Source organism: Nyctereutes procyonoides, unplaced genomic scaffold (genome assembly GCF_905146905.1).
Source record: "Nyctereutes procyonoides isolate TBG_1078 unplaced genomic scaffold, NYPRO_anot_genome, whole genome shotgun sequence".
Lineage (NCBI taxonomy): Eukaryota > Metazoa > Chordata > Mammalia > Carnivora > Canidae > Nyctereutes > Nyctereutes procyonoides.
This window is the reverse complement of record NW_026575126.1, coordinates 27,777,589-27,799,653: the sequence shown is the minus strand read 5'-3', so window position 1 is coordinate 27,799,653 and position 22,065 is coordinate 27,777,589. Positions and strand designations below refer to the sequence as shown.

Genomic DNA, 22,065 nt, shown 5'->3' with positions numbered 1-22,065 from the left:
TTTTAAACATGCTAGAACTTGAGGAAGGTGTGTGTAGAAGTTCTTCTTATATACTTTACTGGAAGAGTTCTGTCCAGCCTTGACGTGATTGGGGAGGATTCAACTAAAGTACTAGTGGAGAGTATTAAGTATATTTAAAATATATTTAATAGTATAAAACAGGCACTAGCCACTAGAGTGAGAAAGGAATATGTAAATGTTATATATGCTCTAATCAAATAGAAGTAAGGGAACTAACAAATGTGAAGATTAGAGGAAGGAGGAAAAAATAAGTTCATTGGTTGTCACAAGGCAATTAGATGGGAATCAACTTTTTTTTTTTTTAAAGATTTCATTTATTCATTTGAGAGAAAGAGCACAAGCAAGTAGAGTGGCAGGCAGAGGGAGCAGGAGAAGCAGAATTCCCTGCTGAGGAGAGAGCCTGACAGGAAGCTCAATCCCAGGACCCCAAAATCACTACCTGAGCCGAAGGCAGATGCCTAACTGACCGAGCCACCCAGGTGCCTCGGGGAATCAACATTTAAAGATGATAAACTAGAAGCCTAGACAAGCAAAAAAAGGGGCTCTAAGAGCGTAACATAAAATGTCAATAGTTTATTTTTTTTTAATTTTTATTTATTTATGATAGTCACAGAGAGAGAGAGAGAGAGAGAAGCAGAGACACAGGCAGAGGGAGAAGCAGGCTCCATGCACCGGGAGCCCGACGTGGGACTCGATCCCGGGTCTCCAGGATCGCGCCCTGGGCCAAAGGCAGGCGCCAAACCGCTGCGCCACCCAGGGATCCCCAAAATGTCAATAGTTTAAATGTAACTGCTAGAACATACAAAGCTTTCTAAACATAAAAAGGAAATTTAAAAGCAGAGAACACATTCCACATCTCAAAAGAAACAATAAATATAGCAATATCCGTAACTGTTTATTTTTCAAAAAGAAACAGGAAATTCAAACTAGAAACTAGTGAAAATTCTACTTTTGGGAGTGGTTAAGAACGGGGTACAAGGATAGGCAGGACAGCTAGACTTCTCTGAGTATACTTTTAACTTTGAACCATGTAAATCCTTTATTCAAAAATAGAATGAAAATCTTTATGTAAATTCTAAAATTGAATACAAAACAAGTTCACCTAGTTGTATCACATTATTAACATAGCCATATAGAGAAAAAGAGTGATTTCCATTAACTTGTGAACACTACATCCTTAGTGGGCTATTAGTCAGTCTAAGGACAAAAAGAACTGCAAAGAAGTCTTAAGTTTTATTCAGTATGTTTACCATTAGTAATATTGGTATTGTAGTACTGAAAAATATACTACATAATAAAACAAATATATTGTTACAAGTATTTTCAGTGTAAAAGAGAGGCAAATATAAAATTAAGAACTAATGTTAGGTATCAATTTGAATTCATGAACTTTTAAAAAATTTACTTTCTAGCTCTGTCCACTGAAATGGTCTAAAAGTAAACAGAGTCCAGATTCCATTCCCCCTAAAAACAATAGGCTCCTTGGAGAAATAGCTGATTTTCGAGGTTTGGGACATCTTGTTACTGAAGCAAGGAAAAACAGACTAATATGGTCATGTCTAAAAGACACAGGAGCTGGCCTGCAGTGATTTCTACTGGCTGTTGGCTCACATCAAAAAGAACTGTAGGGATGCCTGGGTGGCTCAGTGGTTGAGCGTCTTGTCTTTGGCTCAGGGCGTGATCCTGGAGACCCAGGATCGAGTCCCGTGTTCAGCTCCCGTCATGAAGCCTGCTTCTCCCTCTGCCTGTGTCTCTGCCTCTCTCTCTGTCTCTCTCATGAATAAATAAATAAAATCTTTAAAAAAAAACAAAAAGAACTGTGACTCTAATTGACTATGATACACTGAATAACTTGAAGATCTAGTGATATTTGAAAGAAGAGTGGACATTGGGAAAAGGGAAATAGTCTTTTTTAAAATAGAATATAAACTAATAAAAGCAGAAAAAAATTAGAAAATTAAAAATTTCAATTTTTATAATGTATTTTATTTTATTTTAGAGTGTGTGTGCAAAAGAAGGGGGAGAGGCAGAGAGAGAGAGAATCATAAGCAGGCTCCAGGCCCACCATGGAGTCCCACTCAGGGCTTATCTCATGACCCTGAAATCATACCTGAGCCAAAATCAAGAGTCAGAGGTTTAACTGATTGTGCTACCCAGGTGCCCCTGAAAATTAAAAAAAAAATTTAAATCACCATTTTGCACCTCAGTGTAGTATAATAAATGATTCAGCTAAGAATCATCAATTGATGCTTAATTTATTGAACAAAAGGACTGGTAGGTAAAGAGTATTCCCATGGTGCCAAAACTTTGCTTTAGAAGTTACTAATTACCAAGTAGAAAAAAAATGACCTATACAATGGAAAGACCTGGTAGTCAACACCTTGACCAAATGATTGATTATTGTCTTTAGTGTGATAAAATACAAAATCTATAAAATCATCTATGAAATAATTCTTTCCAAAAACAAGCTGAAGCTAATCAAACCTACAGACTCCACTTCTGGTTAAAATGAAATACAAAGAATAAAGGGAACAAGTCAAAGGATACAGACAGATCAAGGATAGGAGCTAAGTGATTTAGATTCTTTAAAAAGTCACATCATGGGTGAAAAAAAGCCAAAGGGGTGCAGGGAAGGATCTTCTAGACTAATAAAACAATCGAATACAAAGCATGAAACCTCAATTATATCCTGGCTCAAAAACAAATATCTGAATATGAACTTAGATGATACAATAAAATTAATTTAAATTTTCTTGAGTATGATAATGGTATTGAATTAAATACGAAAATGTCCTTAGTATTAGGATATGCATGCTGAAGTATTTTAGGAGTCAAGGGTCCTGATGAAGCTAGTATGGAAAAATGTTGGTTATGTATTTAGGTAGAGAGTAAATGAGTACAACATTCTTTCAACTTTTATGTTGAAAAATGTAATTTTTTTCAAAATGAAAAACTGGCTCAGCCCAGAGCGGCAGCCTTACTTCCACACACGGTGTGCGGAGGACAATGGTGGCTGCTCAAAAAAAAAAAAAAAAAAAAGAAAAGAAAAACTGAAGAAATTTAAATGAAAACGTCTTTAACAATGATTACTTTGTGAATGCATGGAGATAACCCATGAATTTTTGAAACCTAAGCTGGCAAAATTTGTCATAGCATGATTGAAGCTATTAAAATGGCAATAAGGGGCACCTGAGTGGCTCAGTGGTTGAGCGTCTTGCCTTTGGCTTACGGCATGATCCTGGGATCAAGTCCCACATCGCGCTCCGCTCCCCGTGGGGAGCCTGCTTCGCTCTCTGCCCATGTGTCTCTGCCTCTGTGTCTCTCATGAATGAATTAAAAAAAAAAATCTTTAAAAAACAATGAAATAAAATAAAGGAGACCATGTAAGCCCTCAATCATTAGAAAACATGTTTTTGTATACGCAGTGTCTTTTATTTTTTTATTTTATTTTATTTTATTTTATTTTTTACACAGTGTCTTTTAAAAAACACTTGGGGCACCTGGGTGGCTCAGTTGGTTAAGCATCTGCCTTTGGTACAGATCATGATTCTGGGATTGAGCCCCACATGGAGCCTGATGTCAGGCTCCCTCCTTAGCAGGGAGTATGCTTCTCTCTCTGCCCCTCCCTCCACTTGTACTCACTCCCTCTCTCAAATAAAAAAATCTTAAGAAAAGCAAACAAAAAGAAGCACATTCACAATTTTGTTACAAATATGTAAGTTTGATTTGCCAAATTTAGCTAAACTCCTTAAATACTTTATATTTAATGCACATTTTAGTAAGAGTGTATTTTCAGATGATTACCCCCCATTGTAGCTATATCCATTCTTCTTTTAGATTTTCAGGGAAGTCTATTTTTAAAAGGTTGAAAATGTGTAACTCAAGTAAACTATTTCCAAAGGAATAATATGTTACTTTTTTTTTTAAGATTTTATTTATTTACTCATGAGAGACACAGAGAGAGAGGCAGAGACACAGGCAGAGGGAGAAGCAGGCTCCATGCATGGAGCCCGAAGCAGGACTCAAAGCAGGACTCGATCCTAGGACTCCAGGATCACGCCCCGGGCGAAGGGAGGTGCTAAACCGCTGAGTCACCCAGGGATCCCGTTACTTGTTTTAAAGGAGTTATTTTTACCTATTAGAAATCCTAAACGAATAAATGTAAATAGGTTCATAAATAAAAAATTGGTTAGATCCAATGGAGGGCTGATGCTTAACTCTAGCAAAGGATTAGGGGAAATGTGGACCTATCAATTAATAGTGAGCCTACTGTCAGCCAAAGTAGGCTGGTGCTCCCCCTGCCCGTGCTTTCTGTCAAATAAATTTAGAAAAGAAAAAAGAAAAAAAAGTACCAGAAAAAGAAATCCTTCCAGAGAGGCATTTATGTTCTAATGCCTGAAGTGGCAAAATAAATAAACAAATAAAATAAGCTCGGGATGCCTGGGTGGCTCATTGGTTGAGCATCTGCCTTCAGCTCAGGGAGTGATCCCAGGTATAGGGATGGAGTCCCACATCAGGCTCCCCACGGGGAGTCTGCTTCTCCCTCTACCTGTGTCTCTACCTCTGTGTCTCTCGAGTAAATAAAAAAAAAAATCTTAAAAAAATAAAAGCTCAAAATTGTATATTAATATACAGTATGTTTATAAATTAATTTTTAAATTTGTTCTTTAAAAAATAGCTCTGCATTTAATAGTCATTAAACATCAGCACTAAAAACTCAATAAATACTATATGTGCTCCTTAGCACTATATCTGATTATAAATGTTTTTCTACACTCAAATCATAAGTTGAGAATCATTTGACAACATTTCTGAAATTAAGTATAAAAGTCTCTATAAACAACTGTCATCGCTGGTGTCATCCTCATCAGTTCAGAAGAATGTGTGTAGACATAAATGGCCACTGTGTAAGGAATTTGGCCTTACCCGAAGAAAGTTCTGGACTACATCTTTAGGACCTCACACCTGAATATTTATGCTAACAGATGACTGAAGATGAGCCTCTGTAACCTGATGTCAGCCAGTTTTCCAGGGAGGGGAAGGGCTGGAGAGTTCAACCATCTAGGCAAAGAATCAGTCATTCCAAGCAATAAAGTTTCAATGAAAATTTGGACACCAAAACATGAGTGAGCTTTCCTGATCGGCAATACTGTGTGTATACTATGGCCAGAAATAGATAACTGTCCATGACCCCAAAGGGAGTAAACAACTGGAAAGGACAACTAGAGTTGGACCCCTCCTAGACTTTATCCTATATGTCTCTTCCTTTGGCTGGTTCAAATTTGCATCCTTTCCTGGTAAAAAAAACGTGATTGTGAGTATAATAGTTTTCAGTGAGTTCTGTCTTTCTAGTGAATTATTGAACCTAAAGGTAAATTTGGGAAACCTCTGAATTTGCAGTCACCAAGACTCTTCTACTATACCAGAATTTCACATCTTTAGGATTTAAAGGCAAGTTATTTCCTCTTTGCTGTTTTCGTTTTTGGAATATGTATGTTATAATCAATCCTGCTTTGAAACAATTCAAAACTTTTAAGGACCTTAAGAAAGACTAGTTACTAATGCTGGTCACTATCTGTTGAATGGCAGTAATTATCTGTAAGATTCGATTGTGAGGTGTATTTGCATAGCATTGGAATTCAAGGAGTATGATATACTTCCAACAAAAGAAGTATTCCAATTCCAAAAAGATGTAAAGATTTTCAGTTAATGCTCTTCACAAAAAGAAACCAAAGTATGCATTTTTAAATGCTGATATTCTCAAATAAATAAATTAAATGCTGATAGTCTTTAGTGAACTTTAAAACAAAGCATTTTGTACAAGGTTATTTCACTAATAGAGATGGAAATGAATGAAATCCTTCATATTGCTTATCATTTGATGTCTATGCACTGAATTGACAGTCACAAAGAAGCAACTATATTCAATGATTTATGAAGAAAATATATACCAATTACTGTAATCACTTAACCTTGAGGCTAGCAAAGAGATAATTTATTTAAAACAACAACAACAACAAAAAAATTAGGCTATTATCACACAGAGAAGTTCTAACTAGTTTAAATAAAACCCAGTCTTCCATGCTAAAGCATAGGCTAGAAAAAAGGAATGAAGATCACACATGATAAAGGTAACTAGAGAGGTATAGAAAAGATCAGGGAGTCATTTTTGATATATATAGAAGAGTCTAATTAATAGTTAAATCAAACAGGTGAAAAGGGAAACAAGGAAATATAGGAAAAAATTTATATAGTTAATTATGAAAATCTTTTTCATAAATCTACTAAATAGATAATAACTGGATACCAAAAAACGACAAAGAGAAATTGATCCATTAAAAAGCCATTTAACAAAAGACCAATTTTTCATACATTCCTCTAAATTATGTCCATAAAAAATTAAATATACAAATCACATTCCCAAACTCAAAGAAATCTTTCCAAACAAATGAAATAGAGACATACGAATAAATTCAAAAGTCAAATCATTAAAAAAATATTTTAAAAATCACAGTAAATTATATCTTATAATAAGAAATAAAACAACCAAATGAAGGCTATATACCTTTGTTAAAGTTTCAAAAGCTCAGTGATGGAGCAACGGTGCATAATTTATTTAAATAAGTATTGTTTACTAATGCTTATATACTTAAACATTGTTAGATAATAGATTTAAAGAGCAAATGTTGAAACATCCAAAAAATTGAATTATAGTTATTCGTAAAATGTCAATTTCCCCATGTGTCCAAAGTTGTGAATTACAGTAATATCCTCCAGAAAAGTCAGGTATTTGGTAAAGCAAGGCACATAGGACCAGATTTTGATAAAGGTGCTTTTTCTTTGGTCCTGTAATTATTTTAAATATGCTACATAACTGGGAGATTATTAAGATGACTTTCAATATAGCATAAATAACTTTCATAAACCTTTTCTTATGTAAAGCATACATCCATGTGTATTAAATATTATAACAATGAAAGTGTAAATAAAATGATGCTATAAAACATTTTTAAAAACAAAACTCAGTTGAATGACAATACAATGACATTTTAAAAGTCTAGTAATTTGATATGTAGGAAAAGTGTAGCAATTCTTAATAATCAGTATTACACTGAATCTACTGGGCACGAAGTCAATTGGTTTCTTTTCAGATTCTGTCTCCTTAGAATTTAGTTTAAATATCAAACTACCTTTCCTTCAATGAAACTGTGACATTCAAAATAAATTGATGTAAACATTTAAGTTTTGCATCTCTAAACTACAATTTCCACCATAAAAGTAGCCTACAGCTTCCCTAAAATCACTTATTAAAAAACTGGTGATTTTACTGTATTGAAACATCTAAATGTTGAATTTCAAACTTTTCTTCCCAAATACCATATTCTTAATTTTTATTAGAACTATCAACTGGCACTCCTCTCCCATGAATTAGGACATTTTTATAATGAACAAAGTAGTTGAGAGATAACAAGTAAACTTTTAAAAGTAAGAATTTAAATAATCAAGAAGTCATCATTATTTAAGATTGATACAATAAGGCTTTTGGAGGTCATCAAAACACCACACACACACACACACACACACACACACACACACACACACACAAATGGCATTATCTGTTAAAATGACATGGTCTACAAACAGGCTCACCTTCTCAAATACGATTCCTTCTCTATGAATTAAAAATTATAAGCTACACAACCCAATCTCTTTTAACAACTTCAAACCCTCTAGAAAAGCAAGATATAAATTAAGTTGTCTAATAAAAGTTTGGTTTGAAAATGTGCTTTGGACCACTTTGTCCTTTCTCACAAATCTTGCTTATATTTTTACAAGCTTAATTGAGAATCTTGAAAATTCTGTTATCTTGGACACCTGAAAATATATTATGGTAATTAACATGTCTGATAGCCAGTATTTGCTTTTATCATTTTTTTAAGGGACAGACTAAGCCTGAGTTAACAATTAGTTATAAATGTACATTGAATTAATATATATTAGTACCCCACTAGTACTCCCATGTGGGCCGAAGATAAATCTTTGTATTTACTCTTGAATTCTTTGCATTTGCAGGATTTAGATTTCACTCAGCAGTAGACAGTAAGATGTAAGTCTGAATGCAGTTACAATCTAAAAGCACCATGCTCGTAATGTGGTAAATTTATTAAACAAATACTCTCAAAGGTGGTGACTGAAAATCATAGGTCAGGCTTCCAGAAAATTTGGTTAGTTTCAACTTGTAATCACTAGCAAATTGATTTAAGATATTTTGTCATTTTATTTAATTTTTAATTTTTAAAATATTATTTATGTATCTATTCATGAGAGACATACAGAGAGAGAGGCAGAGACACAGGCAGAGAGAGAAGCAGGCTCCATGCAGGGAGCCCGATGTGGGACTCGATCCCGCGACTCTGGGATCACCCCCTGAGCCAAAGGCAGATGCTCAACCGCTGAGCCACCCAGGCGTCCCTATTTTGTCACTTTAAACACTTGTGAACTCTGAATGGAATAGATTAGGCCTGTGTCCTATAGAGACTAGGTTTGCATAAGCAAAGTAACACAGCCAGTCCCATAAGCCAAAGTACCCAAAAGTTTGTAACATGGTATTTTTGAGCCAAATTCTATTTAACAAAATCCATCATAACTATACAAAAATATTTATTTTTTTTACCATTTTTATATTATTAGAATGGGAGACTTTAAAAATATATAAAGCATGAATGAAAAAATAAAGTAAAATACTTCTTATACACAATTTGTAATTCTACCTATAGTCAATAATTAAATTAAACCCATAACCCAATTTTAGAAAGTTCTTGCCCACCAATTCACCTTACCATTTTTGCTATATTTTCTCTCTCTTGAAACAACTTATTAAATAATTCATGTAATTTACAACTTCAACTCCAGTGCTAATTAAAATGGAAAAGAAACCACTATTTTAAATCAAAGTGGTGGCTCCTTCCCAGCAGCTTTTATAGGGTCACAGAAAGGGAACTCGGAATTTGCTACCTCTCCCAGACATGTGACCAGAGTATTCCTGGGGAGGGTGGATTTATGAGAGGCCTAAAAGGTCCTTCTCAGCAGCCTTCAGTTTACAGCTTTATTAGGGCCACTTAAAATAATGTAATATCATGGCAATCTGGAATGTCTCTAAGAAAGGTCATTTTGGTCTCAATTTATTGACATCTATACTATAATTATTTTGGTTGCTTTTTTTAACAGTTGTAGATTAAGGGAAATTTTTTACAGAGCAATGACTAAAATATTCATTTAAAAACATTCTAGTTGTATACAGTATATACTTTGATAGTTCAAAATTCTCCAAATGGAGATATTAGACAATAATTATTTTAAATTATTAAATGAGTATTTAATCCTTTTAAATTACATTTTGAAACTTTAATGGAAATTACACATACAGAAGCTTAATTTAAAGAAATATTAAGGATTTATCTGATTTACAGAAAAGAAATGCAATTAAGAGATTAAAGACAAAACTCCATTAGTGCAAAATCTGGCTACTATCTAGCACAGGAGCAACTGGATTGCTTTCAGCAGTTTCAAAGCACTAAAAGATCTTAAAATGTAGATGGAGAAATAGATGTATTTCCCTACATTAAATTTAAATATGAATTTTATTTTCTCACAAATTAGACCCAGAATATAACCTTATCATTTTATGTAGTTGAACAAATGACATTTAGCAATCCTTTTAGTAATCTTTTGTATAAATATAAAAATCTCAGATACATGAAAATGTTATTCAAATCATACTTCTATTCACAGCTTAATAGGCAATTATAATTTTCAAACTTTGAATATTCCATGTGATTTGATATTTCTGTACAGAAAAAGATAAAAAAATTTAATAAGGTTAAATAGATCTAACTTGCAAAAATTGGTATCTGATATTTGTTGTGTGCTCTTGCAAAGAGTGCATAGAACATTTCTGCAGCAATCAAAAGGTAAAATCTTTTTAAACTCAGATTTCAAGTTTTCTCCAATAATTATTCTAATCCCTGGAAATACTTTCAAGCTTTGATATCTAGATGTAATAGGTATTTCGTTAACATATACATATATTTTATCCTTAAACTTTTATATTTTCAAACCATTTGAACAATATGATGAGATTCAGCATGATGATATCTTCTTAGAATCTGTAGAAGTCCTCTATGCAAGATTAATGTTGAGATTCCTAGTGCACCATTGTGAAAAACCAGTTAAAGATAGTATACGACTATGCTTTAGTAGGATTGCCTGTAGGTTTGGGATCATAACCATATAGGAAAGTAGCTGTTATTACAAGGATGGCTCCAAGGAAAAAGACACTAAATAGATAAAGAAAAAAATGAAAAAGAGAAAATCAGATTAAAAGCAAAACAAATTCTATTTCTTCACTTGTAAAAATAATTATAATTTGGGAAAAAATGTTCTAGTATATGGCTAAAAAATCCTGAGTACTTATTACAAATACTGAATACTTAGTACATTCTAGGTACTCAAACCATGTGTTTTACATGCATCTCATTTAGTTCTTATAACCACCCTACGAAGAAGTATTAGTATTGTCCCTATTTTTGTATATATGAGGAAACTGAAGGTTAGAGAGTTTAAGTAACTAGCGTAAAATCTTACAACTTTAAGTAGAAAATGAGATTCAAATCTAGGTATATTTGACTGTAGAGCTTGTACTTTCATCCACCGCACTATATTGTCTCTGAAAGTAAAGATGTTTTAAATGTATTTCCCCGGGACACCTGGATGGCTCAGTGGTTGAGCGTCTGCCTTTGGCTCAGGGCGTGATCCTAGATTCCCGAGATCAAGTCCCACATCAGGCTCCTTGCATGGAACCTGCTTCTCCTTCTGCCTATGTTTCTGCCTCTGTCTCTGTGCCTCTCATGAATAAATAAATAAAATATTTTTTAAATAATAATAATGAATAAATGTATTTCTCCTTACTAAGTCTTTTTCCTACAATATTTGAAAATATAACCAAAAAATGACATTCTTTTTAGAACAAAGTAAAGTTCAGGTTTTTGTTTGTTTAGCAAAGTTCAGTTTAAAATCTAAGGTAGTAATAAAACTCAGGACCAATTTCATAGGAGATGCTTTAGAAAAGGAAATTTGATTAAATGAAGGTACATTTGGTTTATTCTTCATTTTATCAATTCATTGATATAATATACCTTATAAATAGGAAATAAACTGGTACGGAACTTAAAGTGGAGATAAACTGAATACCAATCTTAACTTTCAAGATGCACATTCTTTAAAGTGCTATTACAGGGACATGAGTTAGTCTTGGTTTTAAAGGTTCTATAACAATTCAAAGTCACTCTCATGCTTTACAACAACAAACATTTGTTTCATAAAGGGAAAAGATCACAGACCTTATTATGACATAAAGGGCCTCTCCTAATGTGGTCCCTCCAAACTCATCTCCCATATTCCACCCACCCAATCTATAATTCAGCCACTCCATTCAGTGAACACTGTGTGCCTTTCAGGACAGTGCCCTTGTAGAGGCTACTCCCTCTGCCTGCCATGTCCATTCTCCAAAGAAAATTGATTATTCATAACTGAGGTCTAATGTCTCCAAGACTCACTACCCTAGGCAGAGGTACTCTATGAGAACATTTGTTACACCGTATTAAATAATACATTATTTACATGTTTGCACATGCTTAACCATGTGCTCCTCATTCATCTTTATACCTGAGTGCCTAGGACATAGAGGGAACTCAATAACTGTCTGTTGTAATAAATATTTAGTGTTTAATAGCTTGATGTAAATGGGCAACAAAACTTTCAAAAGCCTTGGCTATAGGTACATGTGTAAGATTAAGATAGCATAAAACTTCCTTTAGGGCAGCCCAGGTGGCTCAGCGGTTTAGCACCGCCTTCAGCCCAGGGCGTGATCCCAGTGACCCGGGATCGAATCCCACGTCAGGCTCCCTGCATAAGGGAGCCTGCTTCTCCCTCTGCCTGTGTCTCTGCCTCTCTCTCTCTATGTCTCTCATGAATAAATAAATAAAATCTTTTAAAAAAATTCCTTTAATATCTCTTGAGGAAAATTATTACCATAGGAATATTTCATAATTATTTAAGCTTTGGTTAAGTTTCTGACTTAAAACTTTCTTCATCAGGCATTCTAACCTTTGCCTGGCTTTCTGGACCTCTGGATTACACAGAACCATATCCTCAACTGAAAAGTTGTCTGATCTGATTTCCTACCCACTGTAGGAATCCATTCTATGAAATTCCTAACAGGATCTACTAGAACACCTAATACATCAGGAAATCTCCTGCTTGTCAAGACAGCCATTTTTAGATGGTTCTGAGAGAAAAAAAAATGTTGGGGAAAAAACTATTCAAATACAATGATTATTTCAAGGAGTTGAGCACCTGATTTCCAACAGAACTGTACTGATGCACTGATCATAAAGTTCTCATTTATTAACATGTCTGTCTTTCTAATCACTGTGCTCTCCTCTAAGAGAGGAAACCATATCTCATTCACCCATTTCTGTTTTTCCAGGATCTGGTACAGTGAAAGGAAGGTACATAGTGGACACTTAATAAATTTTTGATAAAAGAATAAACAAGCCTAAATGCAAGGATGGTATCAATAAGCAATGTAATCAACACAAGAAAAATAAGTTAGGAAAGGGAATAGAGATACCTAGCAGTCAGCTGAAAATAGGGATCTAGAGTTGAAGTTGGGACTTATCTTCATAGACAGGACAAACAAGAAGACATGGCAGTGGATGAAATGAACGAGAGAGTGAGTAAGGATTGATAGGTTACCAAAGGAGCAGTCAGGGGTACCATTTCTGAGAAAACAACAAACAAAACAAAACAAAGCAGTTTTAGGAAGTGACATGGGGATAAAGGAGAATATATTAATACATTTGGAATAAAGATCATTGGATTTATTGCTTAAGAGATGTTCTTCACAAAAACAGAATACATAGAGGGTCTAATTAAACTATAAGAAAAATAATCCATTTCTTTCATCTGACTCAGTGTCAAAACATTCATTCATTTAATAATAACAGAATCATTGTCTTTTCTTGTCTTTCCAACTTACCTTACACAGTCCCTCAGAAACATAGATTTACATGCAGGTGTATCTTATTGACAAACTAGTACTCTTTTGTCCCTCTACTGATTTATCTTTTCATTTACTTGCTTATTGTTTATTCCCTGCATGATTCAAAGATTTAGAGTTAATACCCTGACTCAGCTTTATATGAGGTTTTATTTTTTAAAGGTATGCCTTTTCATATGTACTCTAAAAATCTATACTTCCAGGGGTGCTTGGGTGGCTCAGACAATTAAGCCGTCTGCCTTCCGTTCAGGTCCTAGAGTCCTGGTATCGAATCTGTGTAGGGCTCCCTGCTCAGCAGAAAGCCTTCTTCTCCCTTTCCCTCTGCTACTCCCCCTGCTTGTGCTTTCTCTCTGTCAAATAAATAATTTTAGAAAAAAATACAGTTCCAAAATATCTAAACTAATTTAAAGTTCCAAACATTCTCAAATAATATAGAAGCGAATAATTTCCCCATTTAATGAATAGAGAAAACACATGAAGATGTAGATCTTAGTTGTTAAGCTAGTCTTGCTAGCTAAGGAATTCATTCCCATACCAAACTAGAAACAAATACTTTTAAATTCATGTCTCAGAAATATTACACATTTCAACATGTGTGTCCCAGACCTATCATCCAGGTTGCTCAAAGGATGAAACCATAAATGTTCTATATAGAAATAAAAAGAGCATATTATGTTTTTCTACTGCCATATTCCATCCATAATCCTATCTTACTCTCAGTAACACAAATAAACTTTACTAGTTGTATTAAAATTTTAAGATCTTGGAGGTGCTTGGGTGGTTTAGTTGTTGGTTAAGTGTCTGCCTTCAGCTCAGTCATGATCCTGGGGTCCTGCGATGGAGCCCAGCATTGGGCTCCCTGCTCAGCGGGGAGCCTGCTTCTCCCTTTCCTCCCTGCTCCTCCCTTTCCTCCCTGCTCCTGCTCTCTCTCGCTATCTTTGTCTCTCTCTTTCTCTCTCTCTCAAGTAAATAAATAAGATCTAAAAAAAATTTTAAGATCTTCAACATTCATTCAAACACACAGAGTACCTTTTATAGGCCAAGCTGTAGCCTTGCTTACTTATAAAGTAAATTTGAGCTAAAACCTAAAGATGTGAGAGTTTGTCATGTGAATACACAGTGGATGAGTATTCCAAGATGATGACTGAAGGGCAAGTCAAAGCTCATAGCAAAGAGGTTACTGTAGCTTTAAAAAAAAAAGTGAACAAGAAAGTAATATCAGATGAGCATAGAAAGGTAGCTGAGGGCCATATCAAATAGGCCATTAATAATGACAACTTTTTGGTAATATGGAAAAGAGAAGGTTTCTGAGCACAGTAGTGATACGATCTGATTTACTTTGAAAATAATCAGTCTGTTTGCTGAATGGAGAAAATTGTAGGGGCACAGAGCAAGAGAAGAAGCAAGGAAAAAAATCAAGAGACTATTCCTTAATGCAGATGATAAATAAGTGGTAGCAAGGGAAGTTGTGAGAAATGGCTGACTCTGGAGATATTAAAAAGGAAGACTTGATAGGCTTTATTTTTATATTAGAATGATGTGTGAGAGAAAGGTAAAGAGAGGTTGATGACCTCCTTACTTCACTAAGACAAAGAATTTCCATATATTTGAACTTTCTTTTATAAGCCTGTCTATTCCATGTCTATAGACTCTGCCTTCTCTTAGTTACTGTGGATAAACTGTTTCTGTTCAAGCCAAGGAGGGTTTTGGCCTGAGCAGCTGTAGGAATGGAGGTGCTGCCATTTACTAAATTGGGAAATCCTTAGAGGGAATGAATTATGTAGTAGACATTCAAGTGAAAATGTCAAATAGGCAATTAAATATACAAGCCTGGAATTCAAATAAAAATGTGAAAAATGAAAGAAAGGGAAGGGAAGGAAAAGGAAAGGAAGGGAAGACGGTATTTAAAGCCTTGAGAATAGAGATCAATCACCCAAGGGACTGAGTGCAAATAAGAGGTTCAAGGACACATCCTTTGGAGACTCTTAAGTTTAGAGGTTGAGAAAATGAGGGAGAGAGTGGAGTTAGAGGAAAACCAAGAATAGTATCCTGGAATCCACTAAAATATAATCTCACTACTCTGGGATTATAAACTAATAATTATAAAAAAAAAATAGGACCCTCAACACCATCTGTAATGGGTATTCAGCTTCATTCTTCCTAACTCTGTCTCCCCCTTGGCATCACGACATCACACATCCTCTGTGAAAATGTCATCTACTCCCCTGGTTTTACCTATATAAATCCCACATATAAAAGTGCTATTATAAGACTTATTTTATAACTTTATATGACTTAGGAACTTTGTTATACAATATTTTACTTTGGGGAAAAAAGTTTGGAAAAAAATTTCCAGCCTATTGGGAAAATTCTGGCTGGTCAAATTTGCAAAATAACTTTCTAGTGCAAGATTTTCTTTTATGTATTTGGTTTGAAATCTTTTTTAAAAGACAGTTAAATGGATTTTTTACTATATTTGCATGGTTCTTCAAAAGCTGTAATAAAATTTTTCATACCAGATCCTATCAAGAATTCTTATTTTTCTATGTATTTTTGAGACTTAAAGAAATAGAAAAGAATATATTACCTGGTTGGCACAAAATCTTGTAGCCAAAAATAGGATATCAGTGTTGATAATATTATGGATAAAGAGGTTGCAAATCCTTTTAAAATATTATCTGCATATTTAATAACAGCAGCTATTACAAGGCCTCCAAGTGCCTGCAAAAGTTTTAAAAGATTATTTTAAACAAGTATATATTAAACTGCTTTTCAAAACAATGTCATTACTCGATGAAGCTTTAGGCTTTTGTCCTATAAATTCAATCACATTATAATAAGTTTTTTTATTGATATCCTAAAACCAACAGACTTCCAGGTTTTATTCCACAGCCCTGTTGGTATCATGAAGTACCAATGTAATGTGTGGCTTGTTATAATATAGTTTGACTATACTGTGAATAAAATATCTATCCTCAACCAATTTAAGTAATTAAACATCACTTGTTCAGACAAATGTGGAAAGACTGGTCACTTGGATCAGTAAAATGTTTTTATTTTGAGGTAAAAATAAAATGTAACTTGAAATTTATTTTTCTAGCCTTTCAGTTGGCTCCTAAATTGGCGTTCATCCTCCAGCTTCTTACCATTCAATTCACTTATTGCTGTCAAATTACCCTTCCTGAAAAAACTGTAGAAAGAACTTTCTACCAAATAAATCCCTCTCAAATTCCAAATTGTGCCTCTTTAAATAATGAGGCTTTATACCATTACATTGCTTTGTTTTCTACGTATAAACTCCTAAATCTGGGTTACCATGTTAAAAACTTTCACTATACCTATTCACATGACAGAAGCTTATTATTAGTAAAAGTCACAAACTATGCCAATTGAGCTCACTACATATTGATGTTTGAGTCCCATTACCTCCTGGCAATGTACTCATTCATCTATTTAGTCCCTGATGAATCCCTCATGTTAACTGTACCAAACCTTCTTTATTTTACTCAAGTCTTAGGGGAAGATAGCTTTTCTCTGCTAGAATAAGAGCCATCACACAAACTCTCCTGCTTACCCTATCTCTCCTTAAAATTTCCTCTAAATTTTCACTTATTCTTGTCTCCTTCTCTCCTATCTTAAGAATAGAAGTATCCTACCTGCTTTCAAAATACAACCAGCCTTTGCCACCTTCACCCAACTTCCATAAAAGACCTTGCTTCTCACAGCTTCAAATACCTCTAAAGAAAGGCTTTGTGAGGAGAGTGACTTTTCTCTTCACTTGTATATCTTCCTGAGTAAACAAGTATAATTTTGATAATGAAATTACTTAAACCTTGAACAATTTCAAATTATAAACTTAGATAATTTGACAGGAATATTTTAATATGTATCTATAATGTGACTATAAATTGTTACAGATTTAAATATCTAGATCTGCTTTTGAGCCTTAATGGGCTAATCACAGACTTCCTGTATAACACGAATTTGTAGGAAAATCAAGCTTATATTTGCCTTCAGCTTCAACTCTTTTATTCTTCAACTTGATTTTAATTATGTCAAATTTAAATACTACAAAGTTCATTTATGACCTTTTCAAAGTAAGTTTTCATTATGGCATTAAGACCAGTTCTATTTTTAGCTTCCCAGAATAAACTAAATATAATGAGAACACCAACAAGAGGGTTCTTTTCCCCTCACATCATACATCAGGAGCTACTCTGATTCTATACATTAAAATAAGGTTTATTAGCATTAAGACTTTAAATGCTTTACCTGAAGAATAACAACTATCCAAGTCAGTCGGTTATATCCCTGAAAAAATCCATTCTTCGACACCAATTCTCCATCGTAAATGTACACACCCATTAATCCAAATATACTCCCAAAGAAACCTAAATAAATAAATAAATAAATAAATAAAGCTTATGTCATGTGTCATTTAGTCTGTCCGGAGAGATATTTTTCCATTGACATTGCAAATAATTTTATATTTAGCTTTTCCTTTTCAATAAAATCTAACTACTTTAAAAATCTTTTACTTGGGGGGGGGGGCACCTGAGTGGCTCAGTTGATTAAGCGTCTGCCTTTGGCTCAGGTCATGATCCTGGGATCCTGGGATCAAGGCCTGCATCCGGCTCCATGCTCAGCGGGAAGCCTGCTTCTCTCTCTCTCCTTCTAGCCCTCCCCCTGACTCATGCTCTCTCTCTCAAAAAAATAAAGAAGAGCTTTAAAAAAATTAAGTTATGAAAGTACAATAAGTAGTATCTAAAAATTCAAAGCTAAGAAATAGGCAACTTCCGAAGCTATTAGTTCTAAAGTCTCACTGTTAAGAAAAGCCAGCTCAGTGAGAGGAGAAACTGTATCTTTTCCACTGATGCATTCCTTACTTCTTCCACAGAATTAGAATTTATCAAATGACCTGCTGGATCAAAGAGATTTCCAGGGGCAACCCTAAGCTACAAAAAAAGAAATGGATGCCTTAAGGGCTACTCTGGTGATATTTGTAGTCAAAGAATGCAGAGTGAAGCAGTATTTTTTTATTAAGCTATAACTACTTGAAGAGTCCATGATGGAAAGGAATTGAAAGGTATATGAAATGTTCTTTTAATTTTATTTATAACAACCCAATCATTTTAATAAGGTTTTTATTTATGTCTTTGTTTTTTAAAGATTTTTATTTATTTATTCATGAGAGAATGCGTTTTTTTATTTTAATCCCAGTATAGTTAACATATAGTGTTCTATTAGTTTCAGGTGTATATCAATCATTTTAAGAGGTCTAATTTGAACATGAAAATACAAATTTACAAAATTAGGGAAAAAAAAAGAAACACTTATGATGGTATTAGTTTTCTATGTTTTAATTATAAAAAATAACATTTGAGGGGAGCCTGGGTGGCTCAGTCAGTTAAGCAGCCAGTTCTTGGTTTTGGCTCAGAAGGGTCATGAGATCAAGCCTGGAGTCGGGCTCTGTGCTCTGTGTGGAATCTGCTTGGGAGTCTCTTTCCCTCACTCTCTGTTCCTCCCCTCACTCATGTTCTATAAATGAATGAATGAATGAATGAATGAATGAATGAATGAATGAATCTTTTTAGAAATAAATAAAAATACACTTGATAATGATAAAACAAGGTATATACAAAAGGTCAAAACATGTCCGTATGTACAGATCTACTACATTCTATCAGTTGTATTTGTTGTATCAATATTTCATTGTATGGATAATAATAATAATATGAAATAAATACGTAACATCATGTGCCACAGGTTGTTCTAAGTGCTTTATGTATGTTAACTCACAACAATCCAAAAAAAAAAAAAAGAAAAAACTCACAACAATCCTATTAGGTGCTCTTACGCCCATTTTATAGATGAAGAAATTGATACACAAAGAAGTTAAATAAACGTGTCTGAGCTCATACTGCTGATAAGTGATGGACTCTGGATTTGAATCCGGACAGTGTGGTTCTGTATTCTATGATCTTAACCGCTAGACTCCGATATTTAATCATATCGATAATTTGAGCAATCTTCTACATGTTTTCTATTTTTTACAATTATAACCAATGCTAAAATAAATAACCTTGAACATCTTTGTGCTCTTTGTGTAAGTGTACCTGTAGGATAAATTCTTATCCAGAATTGGAATTTTTGCATCAAAGCATTTATTTAAAAAAAATTTTAAACGCTCCCAATTTGAGATCCAATAAGGTTTTATCCAATCTGTACTCCAAGCAACCACAGGTAATAAAGAGTTCCTGTTTCTCCACTCTCTGGCTAACATTGAAACTTATCAATTTGTTAATCTTTGACCATTTGATACTTGAAAAATATTATTGAAATGTCTTAATTTCAGAGCACCTGGGTGGCTCAGTTGCTTAAGCATCTGACTTCCACTCAGGTCCTGGGATAGAGTTGGCTCTGTGCTCAGCGGGCAATCTGCTTCTCCCTCTCCCTTTGCCTCTGCCCCTGCTCAGGCATGTGCTTGTGTGCACATGCTCTGGTGTGCTTTTTCTCTCTCTCTCAAATAAAATCTTTTTTAAAAATAAATATTTTAATTTCCATTTCTGTAATCTCAAGTTATCTACAACCTATGTAACCTTTTCAAAACTTTGAATTAGCTTACCACTCATTAAACTGTGTTTTGAGGTCAAATTAAAGAATAAGAAACCCATGAAGTACCATAGAATTGTGAATTCTGGCTTTTCGTTTTTATAATTTTTAAGATTTTATTTATTTAAAGAAATAAATATTTATTTAGGCTCCCCCTGATGTGGGACTCTATCCTGGGACTCCAGGATCACGCCCTGAGCCAACGGCAGATACTCAACCACTGAGCAACCCAGGGGCACCTGTACTTGCCTTATAGACAAATGAACAAAAAGAAACTAATTTAATCTTTAAAAGTATTTACTTTGAATATTCTTAAACAGCTTGATACATTTCTACAAATTTAAATCCTGTGATAAAAATGAAGGTTTAGGGGATCCCTGGATGCGTGGTCCTGGAGACCTGGTATCGGGTCCCACGTCGGGCTCCCTGCGTGGAGCCTGCTTCTCCCTCTGCCTGTGTCTCTGCCTGTGTCTCTGCCTCTCTCTCTCTATCATGAATAAATAAATAAAATCTTTTTAAAAAATTAAGGAAAATCGCTGGGAAAATGGACTAATCAAATTTGGGATGGTTTGACTTAAAATGTAGGCCATTAAGAGTAGACATTCACTACGGAGTGTCTGCTGCTACCAAAGGAGACATGGTATAACTTATTAAGTTGATATAGACAGAAAAAAAATGTTTTCAAAGATGAGCTCCAAAATCACAAGAACAGGCTTAAGATAGAATGGTTGATCTGCAACTGAGCTGTCTCTCACATGTAGCATTTTCCAAAATGAATATATACCAGGAATACTAGATTCTGGAATCTTTGTATGAGGAATTAAAGGTTATAATACTATATATAAATAGTTTAAATATTTGTTCAAAGGCAATCCTTCAATATATGAGGTGTTTTTCTTGTTTTAAGCTATTCACCTTCAGTTAGAAAAATGATATATTTAAAGCCTAAAACATAGAATTTTATTATTTTTTTAATATTTTGTTTATTTATTCATGAGAGACACAGAGAGGCAGAGACATAGACAGCGAGAGAGGCGGGCTCCCTGACTCGATCCCAGAACCAGAATCACACCCTGAGCTGAAGGCAGACCCTCAACTGCTGAGCCACCCAGGCATCTCTAAAACAACATTTTAAAATAAAAGCTGTAAGATTAAAAAAAAAAAAAGATTTTATTTATTCATTTGAGAGAGAAAGAAAGAGAGGGAGTGAGCAGGCGGAGAGGCAGAGGGAGAAGCCGACTCTCCACTGAGCAAGGAGCCCGATGTAGGGCTTGATCCCAAGACCCTGAGATCATGACCTAAGCCAAAGGCAGACGCGCAGCTGACTGAGCCACCTAGGCACCCCTGTATTAAGATTTTGAAACAAAGATGAAAATTTCATCATTTCAAACTTTCTCCATTTAAGTATCTTTTTTTTTTCTTTTTCAGTTTCACTTAGGTAAAATTAACAAGTAAAATTGTAAGGTATTTAAGATGTATATCATGGGTACTTGATATACAAAATGGTGATAACAGTTGATAGCACCGTATCATATAATTGAAATTGCCAAGTATTTTAATTTCCTTTTCCAGGAGGAAAATAGGTTATTTGTAACATCTTCTCTGAGAACTGAGCAATCAAGAATAAAGTTCCTAAGTCTTCAAATAGTGAGGACCGAAACAGGCTATGTACACCCTTATGTCACAGGCTTAAAATTCCATATTCTTCAGTAAAAGGCATTCATTTAAAATATAATGTTTTAAAAGGCAAAAATCTTGCCAGATATTTGTATCAATGGCAGATTTCATGAGTGGCTTATTTATTTAACGATATGTAGTAATATTTAAATCTAACAATATGATCATTTAAAAAAATCATATTAGAAAGCACCTAAAACTTACCAAGTTGAATGTTTCTTATCCACACTGATTGTTTGGTTTCTTTTAAGATTTTCTCAAAGTAAACCCCAGCAAAACCACTTGAAAAACATGCTGTGAGTACTGCCATGAGGCCTACAAACTGAGAGCCAGCTGACAGTTCCTTAGAATCAAGCTCTTGAGAATCTGAGGGCCACTGAACAAAAATAAAAACAAAACCAGAGTTTAGTTCTTATATTTTACAAAGCGCATTTTTAGAGTCCACTCTCAGACCTTAAGATAAAAGTGCAACCAATACCATTCTTGGGGATTGCAGAGGAGAGCTTCTGAAAGAAAACCTTAGAATCATTTTAATTGTTTCCCCCTGTGATATTACTGTTACAACCCACAATTTCTAAAAATTCCCTAAAAAAGAAAAAAAAAAGAGTAAATGCACAGATGCACAAAACAGCTTC

General features: G+C 34.3%; 1 protein-coding gene across 6 annotated transcripts in view; it reads right to left on the bottom strand.

The window, feature by feature from the left end:
• Positions 1-6,352: 6,352 nt before the first annotated feature.
• SLC35A3 (solute carrier family 35 member A3) overlaps positions 6,353-22,065 on the bottom strand; it is a 52,440-nt gene continuing 36,727 nt past the window's right edge. For 4 of the 6 annotated variants that reach the window (XM_055340506.1, XM_055340503.1, XM_055340504.1 and 1 more), the window contains exons 5-8: positions 21,635-21,806; positions 17,414-17,532; positions 15,729-15,862; positions 12,465-12,863 (exon numbers count right to left, since the gene is read on the bottom strand). In XM_055340506.1, the coding sequence (XP_055196481.1) occupies positions 12,713-12,863; positions 15,729-15,862; positions 17,414-17,532; positions 21,635-21,806 (576 nt within the window). In that variant the 3' untranslated portion in view covers positions 12,465-12,712. Of the gene's footprint in view, positions 10,359-12,464; positions 12,864-15,728; positions 15,863-17,413; positions 17,533-21,634; positions 21,807-22,065 lie in introns of those variants that run through there. The other 2 variants (XM_055340505.1, XM_055340501.1) reach the window with 2 other exon arrangements.